Source organism: Orbicella faveolata, unplaced genomic scaffold (genome assembly GCF_042242905.1).
Source record: "Orbicella faveolata isolate gen_17 unplaced genomic scaffold, um_ofav_v1 contig_1, whole genome shotgun sequence".
NCBI lineage: Eukaryota > Metazoa > Cnidaria > Anthozoa > Scleractinia > Merulinidae > Orbicella > Orbicella faveolata.
In genome coordinates this window covers 25,082,058-25,094,418 of record NW_028301536.1, presented here as the reverse complement: position 1 = coordinate 25,094,418, position 12,361 = coordinate 25,082,058, and the positions used below count along the sequence as shown (strand labels likewise).

The 12,361-nt window shown below is 38.9% G+C and overlaps 1 protein-coding gene across 1 annotated transcript; it reads left to right on the top strand.

Moving 5' to 3' along the window:
* The first annotated feature begins 3,248 nt into the window (after positions 1-3,248).
* On the top strand, positions 3,249-12,193 carry LOC110043733 (uncharacterized). The gene is made up of 6 exons (XM_020749233.2): positions 3,249-3,597; positions 5,390-5,628; positions 6,566-6,841; positions 7,684-7,815; positions 9,644-10,016; positions 11,313-12,193. The coding sequence occupies exons 1-6, from the start codon at positions 3,339-3,341 to the stop codon at positions 11,540-11,542; spliced, it is 1,509 nt and encodes a 502-aa protein (XP_020604892.2). The 5' UTR covers positions 3,249-3,338; the 3' UTR covers positions 11,543-12,193.
* Positions 12,194-12,361: the final 168 nt, after the last annotated feature.

The following is a 12,361-nucleotide window of genomic DNA, read 5'->3' as shown; positions in this document are numbered from 1 at the left end:
AAGGAGACTAATTTAGCATTTTATATCCTGCAAAAACAACTTGCCATGACTCATTTGTAACCAGTGATTTCGACATTCTCAAAACTGCAAATGACAACAAAACAAGGAGAAGCCAGTCCCATGGTTTATAGAAAGTCTCGCGCTTGCGTTTACAACACTTTGCAGTCTCGGTCCCGCAATTTGAAAGGTTTAAAAGTGTCTCAGGCTCGGCCGGCTCGCAAATTAAAACACCTAAACACACGATTGTAACAGAACATTGGACTTAACCTGCGTAGGAGGCATTCAACGGGGGAGGGAGAGGGGAAAACGAGAAGGGCGCGGTGCGATCGCATTCCTACCCAAACCCCCCCACCCCCTTCCTTCCCCTTTGAACGCCTGCCACGCAGGCCAGATTGGACCGTGCTTTACTGCATCAACTTCAATTGGTTTCTCTCACGCAGAAAACTCCACACATGACCAAAAACAGGAACAGAACCGTCGGGCTTTGGAATATTTCTCAACGATGTAAATTAGAATTTGAATTTTTAAAAGAACTTTGATTCTTGTCACGGCACGAACCATAGCAAAATAGAAACTGGCTGCCGGTCATTTACACAGTTCGAAATAGGAAATGATCATTTTGGATGTTTCAATTAATATTATTCTTATCATTTAAAACGTTTTGTAAGAATATCAAGGCCGAAATTTGCGAAATGTTAAGAATATTTTAATAATAAATCCGAGGCTGAGAGTTTGAAACGGACAATCGACATTGTGTCGGCATACTGTCCACTTTGTATTCCTGTATCTAAGATGATTCAGAGGAACATTTTCAGCCTAAAATCGGTAGAAAAATAAGAATACTTAGCCTGAGCTGGAAAACAATATTCTTTTGACGAGATTTTTGAAGCAAGTGCGACGCTTGGATTTAAGATTTTCTTCTGTTTAGTAAAATTCCAGAGTTAAACACCGTTAAAACGAATATTAAATTTCCCGTAGTTGGTCCTAGCATTGGATAAAATCCGGCGAAATTAGTTTTAATTTATAGCTGCAACCGATATTGAAAGAGGGTGACAAGGGGCGGGGGGGGGGGGGGTACCAATCACACATCACGCTGAATTTTTAATTAATTCACGCATCACGGAGAATTTTTTTCACCAATCACGTGTCACATAAAAAGAAGTAAGTACATTGCCAATTTTACTTTCTCGACCCTAATATATAATAACGTCGTTAAAAGCAGAACTCTGCCGATTTAACCACAGAAGTGCATCGGCAAATATTTCAAACATTGACCCCCGAAAATGACAATTATTGGCCAAAATAAAGAGGTGACCCGTACGGAAGACTAGGAGATTCAGTCTGTATCCAGGAGGCTCCTGGATAATCTGAGAGATTTGGCACCTTCTGTGAACAGACTCCTGACGAAAAAAAATAAAATAGGGCGAGCGAAGCGAGCCTACCGGGGTGGGATTTTTCCCTTTCCAGACCCCTCTCGGCTATCTCCTCCCACCTGCTTTTTTTCTTTCCCCTATGACACAATCGGGAGCCTGTTCACAGGCTACGGTTGGCAGAGATCTTGTTTGCGAATTAAGCCGGAAGTCGTATACGCCACCTTTGCCATGTTGTGATATACAGGCAATATTTGTGTCAAAGCTTTAACCCTGCAAATCCCTTTCTATACGGCAACGATTTTATGTACATGTAGACCTGTGAATGATACAACGACCTTCATTAAGTAGTACACAAACTTATGTAGTCTCTCACTACTTACACGGCTGTCTTCTCGAGCGCCATAAAATGACAGCAAACTCTAGCGTCTCTTATTGTTTCAGCCGTTTAGGTCGACATTCTTTCAGATCTTTCATGCCATAACCGGATTCGGATACGGGTTGATGCACTGCCAAAAATGATCGGTCGACGAAATGGACAAAAATAACCATTTTCAATTGACTTATTCCTTTTGCGTCACAATTGTTTGGACCTATAATATCAGGAAGATCCATAAAGACCCAAAGGCATCCGAGGTCAAGAAAAGGGCGAAGAAGACTAGAAAATGGTGTCGTGTCTGCCACGATTTATTGGTCTTTTTTTACTCTATTTACTATTTACTTTAAAAGAATGATATCCTTCTAGTTCAAAGAACGTTCACTTATCACGGAAATCTAATTGGTAAATCACACTTCTCGTGTTTGGAAAATAGCAAAGCACACATCACGTTATGATTTCCTGTCAAGCGGCCGGCAGGTTTCTTTCACAGGTCACAGGTCACAGGTCACAGGTCACAGGTTACCAAAAAATACGCTAAAACGTCATAAAACAGATGCATACAAGTGCGTCCCAAGTGCGAAAAAACGCATAGGGGAAATCAGTTGTAGCACTGAAATAAAAAAAAATTGATCCAAAGAAAGCTAAGACTTATTTCTGTTGAAAATATAAATTGTTTGTAGCCTTTCAATATAATATGAAAACGAAAGAGGCTTACACTGATCCGTGAATTATGCATTTACTTACGCGTGATCTGTGAACCAATGACTTTTGCGGGAATAATTCACTTTTTTTGGAGATTTTATCGTCATTAAAGCTCGTAAACTACACCAAACTAGATGTAAAACCTGCCCATTCCACGCGACTGAGAACTAACCACAGCGACAGTGAACCAGGAGGACCTAGAATCTAGTCTGTCACGATGTGTCACACATGCACACAGCATTTCGATGCATCAAAATGCAGGGTTCTGTATGTTTTGCGAAACGTGGATAGAATTTGTATTTTTATGTAACACATGATTTAGCCTTTGCATTTTTACGTGAAAAGTGATTTTTTTCTGTTAACGTGAAGCTGTTTTCGAATTTTTTGTGATGCGTGAAAAGGCCGATTACAATGCGTGAAATTGTTTTCAGAGTAGGTATAGGGAACCTTCTTGTTTCTGTTTAGTACACACTCGTTGTAAAGATTTCAAAAAAAATGTAGAAATAAAACAGTTCAATTTACTATCATAATGAATTATCTTATTACGATAAAATATATTAACGCTACATCTCTGAAAGCTACATTTCAACCCATTTCGTACATATACCACCCCTAGAAATTTTTTCATTAAAATTATAGAATAAAACATTTTTAGTTAGGGTTTGTTGCATGGAAACATCGATAAACCTCTCGGGAATCTCAGAAATTGCTACATCGCGAAATTTACTGAGTGTTTTGATTGTGACCTGTGACCTGTGAAAGAAACCTGCCGTCAAGCGGCAAATTTGGTCTAGCCCTACCCTACCCTAGTAAGTACATTATCCTGGCCTATCTAACCCAGTGCCCTGACGTGCAATCCTTCGGCATCACGATTCAGCATTTTCATTATGGACGTTCTTTCCAAGATTTTCAATGCAAAGTTCATTTTCCTGTCGTTTTTGGCATGTGTCATTCTGTGGTTGGTGTATAAATTCATAGAAGAAAAGTTGTCTCCGCTGCAGAAGATTCCCAGCCCACCTGGCAAATGGCCTCTGGTCGGCCATCTCTTCACTTTTCTTCGTGGGGATGTTCTTGAATTGTTACGCTCGTGGAGTGAGCAGTATTCACCGATGTTTGTTTATCATCCAGGATTGAGGACTGGAATAGGTGAGAAGAAGAGTTTCATCGTCAGAAGAATGTTTCAATTTCGTGATTATTTAATTGTGATCAAATTACCTGGGTCTCTAGCTTTCAGCTTACATATGGTAATTCCTGGGTAATTGGACCAAGTAGAGTACAATTCAGGGAGTAATCGGGCGAGTAACTTCACAATCGAGCGCACAGCGCGAGGAGAAATTATGGCTCTGTTAAGTGCCCACCCCCGCCCCTCCTCGGACATTGGACGGGCATTTGACCAGTTGTTGGTCCCCACCATGGGGCATTTGCTCACAAAGGGCTGCCCGGGGGTGGGGCATTTGACAATTGAGTCTTACTTTGTAAAAGCCTGCTTTACTCAAATGCCTGTCCAATGCCTGGGGGAATGGGTAGGCTTGGATCAAGAGAGCCCTTATGAACAAAACTTCTCCCTAAATTGTACGACACAAGGTCCAGTTACTAATTAACTATATCTAAAACAAATTTTGAAATTAAGCATAGTTTTTTGAGTGCTTCTGTTGGGCAAAAAGAAAAGTCAGAAGCGCTTTCCATAATTTTTAAAATCTGTAGGAAAAATTAATAAGGAAGCCGTTAAACTGTAAGTAATTGATGTGCAAATGGCATAGGTATCCAATTACATAAACTTGTAATTGGGTACCTGTAATTGGGCATCCAAGTGATGGCACGCTTGTACTGTACGTGACAAATAGGCCCACAGAGAACCAATCATGATCGAGAATTTTGTTATGGATCTATACGATTATTCCAGTAATGTTATCTGCGACAGTCTCACGGATACACCACACCTATTACATTGTCTGTTCGTGTGGATCCCGTCTCAGGATCTGCCACTGCACACTGTACTGGACTATGTTCTAAATACAAGTTGAATCCCCGCTTAGGGGGAATGTGTATGGGGAATGCAGTGTACTCCACAAATTTTAAAGTAGTCAGCTAGAAATTTAAAGTAGCCAGCCTTTGCAAAGTGACACAAGCTTCTAGGGGGGTATGGGGGCATGCCCCTCCCCTGGAAAATTGTCAAAAATTATGTGGCTGGAGATGCGATCTGATGCATTTTGGGGGGAACTGAGACAAGAAAAGATGTGTCATTTTTGATCAGTTTCAGCAGACAGAATCGAAACAGAATCTCGGCAAAAGTTGAAATCTACATCGACAGCTTTCGGCCAATGCACTTTTAACAATGCTACATATCTGTCTATAACACTAGATAGCTATAACTGTTTATCGTTTCCTTCAGAAATAATAACATGTTCGCCTTTTTTAACTTGACATTTTAAGCACAAATTCAAGCTACACTTGAAATTGTCTTGCAGAAGCAGATTCTTGAATCATTTTCTTTGATTTTGTTTAACAAAAGTAGCCGGCACTTGAAATGCGAGTAACTGGTGAAAACGCTGGACACTGACACTTCTGGAGAACACTAGGAATGAGGAGTTAAGGAGATTTGAACAAGTTACCACTAAACTATGAGGAAGCTAGAAATGAATCAAGATTGAGTCAACCCCTGTGAAATTCAATATACAATGCTATATAAACAATACTTGGGACACAGTGGAAGTTGAGGCTCCATTAGGGGGGAGGTCTGAGTATGCCATATCCATTTAATGATTGTCGACACAAAGTGACTACATATTAACTTGATCATGGCTGATCACTGCCTGTCATTTTGCCAGGTTTTGCATGAGCTTGAATTTGACAGTATTGACATAATTAATATAATTTTGGGCAAGGGAAACAATTTAAGATTGAGTCATGCAATAATTATTGCTTGTTATTTTTGCAGGTGGTTATAGAGTGTGTTTGACAGACCCTGAGTTAATCAGATATGTGGCAGTCAATGGACACAAATTTCACAGACCAGACTTTGTTAAACGACAGATTCCAAGTATTGGCAATGGTTTGTTTTCATCGAATGGTAAAGCACATGCTCGTCAGAAAAGGATGGTTGGTCCTGCATTTACTACAAAGAACTTAAAAGGATTTTCAAGAATCTTTCAAGAGAATGTTGAAAATCTTGTTAAGGTAATTTATACATGTAAGTTAATTTTGAAAAAGCATTTTATGAATAATAGTCCTGTTTCAAATTAACTGAGACTGCTGAATAAGACTAAAGAACTTATCTAGGTACACAGTGTTCAGGCTGGATTTCCGTCGCATGCTCAGGTTCAGTCCCCTAAGGTCCTTCGAATTCCCAAGAAGAAAGAAGTGTGGGCTTCCCAGAAAGCAGCTGGTTTAGCCTATACAGTCAGTGAATTAAGTAATTACTGTAGTAGTAACAAAATTACAGTAAGAAAGTGGTGGCATAACTGATGAAACAATTAATACACCTGCAAAGCTGTGGATAGTTTGTGCTGTCACTTGTATTAGTGAAATGACTTAATTTACATTACTAGATCAAGATAGCTAACACCAAGCAATACTTTGGTGCTTTTTGTTTAGATGTACAGTCTTGGTTAACCCAAAACCGTCCTATCCCTTTTTATGAGATTTTGTTTGTCTTCATTGTACGCATGCAAATCATAAAAAAATGTTGAATATCATGGAGAAAAATTCAATTCTTTGTTAATTAAATATGATAGTTCTCAACCATATTAATGCCTACGTTAATGAATTTTGTTCTGATATTTGTGGGACTTCATTGTATACATGCATATAATGTACATTTCAGCTATTTCTTTGGGATAATACATTTCCACTTGGAACAGGTTGGCATCATCTTCAACCCTCTAATCTGGGTTTTGGTTTTAGATGTAGCTCCCAGTTAATTTGTTTTTATAATAGAAATATTTATTAGAGGATGGAAAAAGTGCAATGTAACAGCAGTCGGATATTATACTCTTTTCCAGCATGACAAATTGTTGCGGCCAGCTATGGATGAATTTGACCTTTAGCCATTTGAGCCTTACATGTGCAATCATTGTAAGCAATTTTGATTTTTATGGTTTCTCTTACTCCACAGTTGTGGTCAAGCAAGCTTGAAGATCCTGTTGCAGTTCACGATGACTTATCGCACCTAACCCTAGATGTTATTGGTCAATGTGCATTTGGTTGCAACTTTAACACTGTGCTGGCGGGAGAGAGTAAAGTCTCTGAAGCAGTTAATGCTGTTATTGGCGGAATGAGTTTCAGATATATGGTATGCAAGGGCTTGATTCCTTTTTTTGAGTTACTGCCAATTGCTGAGACAAGAAGAATCAAAGAAGCTAGAGAAATAGCAGACAACACAGTGCTTGAAGTAAGTAAAACAACCCGTTTTCATCATGATGCATACACTTGAAATTTGAGTTCTGGCAGAAGGTTTACCGTGGGAAGTAATTAACATTCAATTGTATACAATATATTTATAATTATATAATTACATGTATGTAAAGATGAGGTATAAAAGGCCCAATGGTTACACAACTTCTGGAGCTGGAAAATAAAAGTTATAAAACCTGAAGACCTTCATCAGTTGTCTGCATGTACAGAACTGGAACTATTGAATGTTACATCTTTTATAAACCAAATATTAAGCTTGTTTACAAATTCCAAGAAAGCTACCAAGAGTAAATTACATTACTGAATACTAGGAAAACAAAAACAAATCAGCAGATAACAAAACTCTACTAATAGTATTGTGTAAACAAACTTTGAAATAAAAGAGAAGAAAAACAAAAGAAAAAATCAAATGATCACAAACTAAGTAAACACAAAAATAGTATTCAAGTATTTAATTGTAAGACGTTCCAACTGATTAGACACAAGTATAACAGCTAGCAGATAGCTCACTGATGATCAAAATTATTGTTTTGCAAAGTGACTTTGTGATAATGGAAAACTCTGATATTTTTTTAGATATTTGACATTTAGCACATGTTTACTATGACTGATATGACATGCACATATGTTGCCTCAGTTAATCATGCTGTTCTTTTTTCCCCATTTGAATTTGCTCTTAAAGTTATTTTGATCTGATTGAATTTTGCTTACTCAAGCACACATGCTTCCAAGAGTTTAAATCACCAGAATGTACATGGAGATGTACATTCATAATTATAATGTTATTTTTATCATTATTAATTATTATTTCTTCCTAAGGTGATCCAAGAGCGTCGTAAAGAGAGGAAAACTGGGATTGTTAAAGAAAAGAAAGATCTTCTTGATTTCCTGATGGACATGTATGATGAGGAAACAGGCACAAAAATGGAAGATGAGGAATTACGAGCTCAGGTAATGTATTTTGTAAGTTTACATAAATGACTCAGAATCCTGGCTAATGTCACCCTTACTTGCAGAGCTTACATGTGCATGTATCATCTACAAAGTTTCCATAATGTTAAGTGACTATTTAACAAATAGATTATATGCTGGTGTGCATCTGTTGTTGTAATATAATTTATATTAGAACAAAGACGATGTCAAAATATGAAAAGAACAAAAAAGTGGCACACAAACCATTTAAGGTTCATGGGTATGTCACTAATATTCTTACCACATTTTCACGCCTTCTGTGAATGGACACATGACAACATGGAATCTACTTGTTTTATACAGTAAGGAAACTTGTTAATGATATCATCAATACCTCTGTCCTCCAATAGATAATAAGTGAGAACCAATCAAAGTGGGATCTCGAGTTATTTGACATACAGTGGAGCTCAGCCTAGTTTGCAGCCACCTCATTAATATGGCCACCTTGTTATTATGGCTGCTTTATTCTGGCCCAAACATTAAAGCTCAGTGAGTTATTTTCTTTATATTTAAAGAAGCTCTCTAATACTGCCACCCATTAATACAGCCAGATTAATGGGGCTCCACTGTAATTACATCTAAATTAATGTATATACAATCTATATTGAAAGATTAGTTCTATTTCCTTACTAGTCCACCTCAGGTGACCTCAAGCTTTTTGTAAGGTTGGTCTGAAATTTACCAGCAGTATACTGCTCAGGGAAAAGTCAGCTTTTTTATGCATTGTACATGTAGTCCTGGCCAGCTGGCCCACCTCCAGGGGTGTTCCAGGCTTGTTGCCCAAGAAATGCTTTTGCTAAAAACCTTTAAAGTGTATATGACATAATTTTTTTCCCGCTGATTCTGGTTGTTAATAATGTTAGAAAAACGGTTGTAAAGTTTTTAGATCGTGAGACTATTTTGAAACCCTTTTTTTCGTTCAAAATACACGCTACTTTCATGTTGAAATTGTCCCAGAGATCACACAGGCCAAAATGTCACATGATTTACGTTTGTGACATCATTGTGTTTTTACAGACAAACAAGTCGCTCAACATCACCAAATTAAACAGAGTGGCCTGGGTCAAAAATTAGCGTTACTAGCTAGCAAATCACTAGCACATTTGAAGCCGTGTGCAAGAGAAATGACAAGGTGGCTTCCCGCAGCAGCAATGTTATCAAACACTGTGACGTCACAAACACAATTCTCCTCCCCAGTTTCTTGGGACACTTTTACAGGGAAATTGGCTGTATTTTGGCCACAAAAAAGTCATCCAAATCATTTTTTTTTTTTTTTTTTTTTGCATTTTCAAAACATTATTCGTTTATTACATATATCAAGGAAGGAAAATACTTTTAAAAAAAATTTGTGTCATATACACTTTAAAAAAAAGTTTTCACATTCAATTTCTGGTGATCTTGTGTGCATTTTCAGTTGACAGCACCTAAATTCTAAGAAGTCTTAGAATATGCCTGCTGAATATGCCTGCTGCTTCCTGGACATGCAACCGTTATGGGCATTACATCAACAAAATGAGTAGTGATGCTTATCAGAGGTCAAAAGTGTACAAAGAAGAAAGTAAAGAAAGAAAGAAACTTATAACTCTTTTTTGTTTCTTTGTGTGTTGGTTGGAATTGAGACTTAATTCCAACCAAGACACAAATTAGAAATGAAAAAAGAGTTCTAAGTTTCCTTCTTTCTTTACTTTCTTCTTTACACACTTTTGACCTCTGCTAGGCATCACTACTCATTTTGTTGATGTGATGCCCATGATGGTTGTCCAGGAGGTAGCAGGCATGTGGTTAAATCATGACTTATTTCTTTTAGGTGTTTACTTTCATGGTGGCTGGCCACGAGACCACTAGTGTGGCTCTTGCCTGGACTCTCTACGAACTGGCAAAGAATCCCCTCATCCAGGAAAAAGTGAGAGCTGAAATAAACACAGTGCTCTGTGAAGGTGATGAGTTGACATGGGATACAGTCGAAGAGCTCAAGTACCTTGAAAATGTCATCAAGGAATCTCTGCGACTCCACCCCCCTGCCCACCTTACTGGTCGTATTCCGATCTCTGATGAAATTGTTGGGGGATATCTTATTCCTAAGGGGGCAGATATTTTATTGCCCATCGATTCATTGCAGCATATGTCTCAACATTGGCAAAATCCTGATGAATTTTATCCTGAAAGATTCAACGAGAAAGGTATTAGTTTTTGTAAGTTTGCAAGCTTGGTTACTTTTTCCACACGTACACATTTTTGCCTCAGTGAAGTGAAAGAAAAAGGAAAACATGTAAGAAGATAAACAAGACTTATAGGCGTATAACATTAGACCGCCTCATTACAAAGCTAGCAAGTTAGATTAGGTTATATGTGGATGGTACGATGGTCTAATACATTTTTATAATAAGAGATTTGAACGAGGGCGTAGAGATCCGGAGGGGACTCTGATATAAAAAGATGGGGGTGCTCGTTATACCTTTTAGGGGTTAAAAAGCGGGTTTGCTACCTCTTAGGGTTTTTAGCCTCAAAAGGTCCTCAGCAGGAACTTTTGTGGTAACCTTTTGGGTATTGAGCCGAAAACAATATGACAGGAGATATAGAGGATATTACACGGTGGCTCGAAGATATGAATTTTATGTTCGAGTGGCAAGAACAATATCGTTATTGTTCTTGCCACGAGAACATAAAATCCATATCTTCGAGCCAACGTGTAATGTTCTTTTTATTATATGGAGAAACCAATTCAACAAAAGCAAAAGGCGGGAATCGTGACTTCATTGAACGATACGACACTCACAAAGGTGACATACGGAAAATACGCCACTCGAGTCCCGGATGAAGTGGCGTATGGAATCTACGAGTGGTTTAGTTCCCAGTAAAACACTCTTCTCCATATAATAAAATGTCTTATGTAAGAATTGGTACTTCGTAGCGGAGACAAAAATTTCAAGCCACGCCCACAAAACAGGATCTTGGCACCTCTTAGGGGTTCTTTTCAAAATTTCCAACGAGCACCGCCGTCCTTTTTGTATGGGAGTCTCCCCCCGGATAGAGATGAGCTAGAACACTTCAGCGCTTGTTCCAGTGAAGGTGTGTTGTATGTTGTATGGATGAATGGAGCTATTTACAGAAATTACTTGTAGGTCATGAAGTATTATAAGTAGGAGGGAGTGTTTCTAAGGACACATGAACTTGCCTAACTCTTACAGATTTATAATACCGTTCCAAACAGACTTCTTGATTAGACAGTGTTCGAGGGTGCCTTAAGAGAGACTTACGTGGGCATCAGTAGAGTTTGATAAATTGTTTGCTTACCTGAGTTGCGGACAGTGGAAAGTGGCCTTTGTGTAGAGGTAGCCGTTATGTGGAGGTAGGGGAGTAATATGGCAGGAGACTAAACAGAAACAGAGACCAACGATGCGCAATGGATCCTAGATATGTAGATGCATTCCAAACACGAAAACTAATAATTATTTTACTTTCTCATCATTTTGTAGATGGCCGATCAAGTGTACAGCCTTACTCCTACTTTCCATTTGGGGTTGGCCCGCGCATGTGTATCGGTAATAAGTTTGCTAAGATGGAAATGAAAGTGATGTTGGCAAATTTGTTGAAGACCTTCTCTTTCAGCGAGGTTCCTGGGTGTACAGTTAAAGCAGTTCCATTCCTTACTGCCCGCCCAAAGGGACTTGAACTGCTTATAAGACTCGCAGATCCTGATAACTGAAGAGCTCATAGCTAGACAGGCTCCGTATTTACACTATACCAGAGACGTGCACACTTCGAAACAGGCTGTCAGTCCGGAAAGGTCTAGGTTCGGGTTATGTTGACGAAACATCACAAAACAGGATTTGAAACATTTACGACTTCCTCGGACGGGTGTGGTTCACTTCTCTCTTGACACTCAAAGTATGGTTCACGAGTGTCACCTATCGGCACGTCGAGGATAGAAAAGCCACGTATTATTCTTTCAGCAGCACGAACCTAACGAAACGCGACAATTCAACTCGGAATAACATATGACTTACTCGTAATGTGTGCGACGTAAGTGTGCCAGATTGCAAATTCCAATTTTAAAAACTACGCAACGCCAACCCGTGGTTCACAATCCGTTCCACCAATAAATGGATGTCAAACGAATGCACCCACTGCTGCAGGCCTTAATTGCATGTTTCGATAAACCAGGCGCTCCCGCTAAAACACGAGGAGCGTACCTGTTTGAAATCACTCAGTTTCTTGAATGTTTCTCGCGAAAAGAGTGTGCAGTAAATTTAGAGTATAGACTTGAGACGTTTTAGCTCACTTATATATAGTGACAGACCAGGCATCTTTTCGAGCATGTCACACATTGTATTAGTATTAAAGGGCTAGGATTCTATATCTTACATGTTTGGCCCAACACCCTCAACACCATTGTGGGTAAAGAAAGCCCAGGGTTTTCCTCTTGAGAACGGAGTGGAAAGAAGGTGATATATTTAGATTTCCGCCCAGTTAGCCGTTCTCCCTCAAATCCCCCTTCCAAAAGATTCTTCCGTGTTTCGCCGAT

What these genes read in the sequence shown, in the direction of transcription:
- LOC110043733 (XM_020749233.2), top strand. Translation starts at nt 3,339, where the DNA reads ATGGACGTTCTTTCCAAGATTTTCAATGCAAAGTTCATTTTCCTGTCG. An exon ending in ATGTTGAAAATCTTGTTAAG is followed by an intron (nt 5,629 to 6,565) that starts GTAATTTATACA and finishes CTTACTCCACAG; the next exon opens with TTGTGGTCAAGCAAGCTTGA. An exon ending in CAGACAACACAGTGCTTGAA is followed by an intron (nt 6,842 to 7,683) that starts GTAAGTAAAACA and finishes TTTCTTCCTAAG; the next exon opens with GTGATCCAAGAGCGTCGTAA.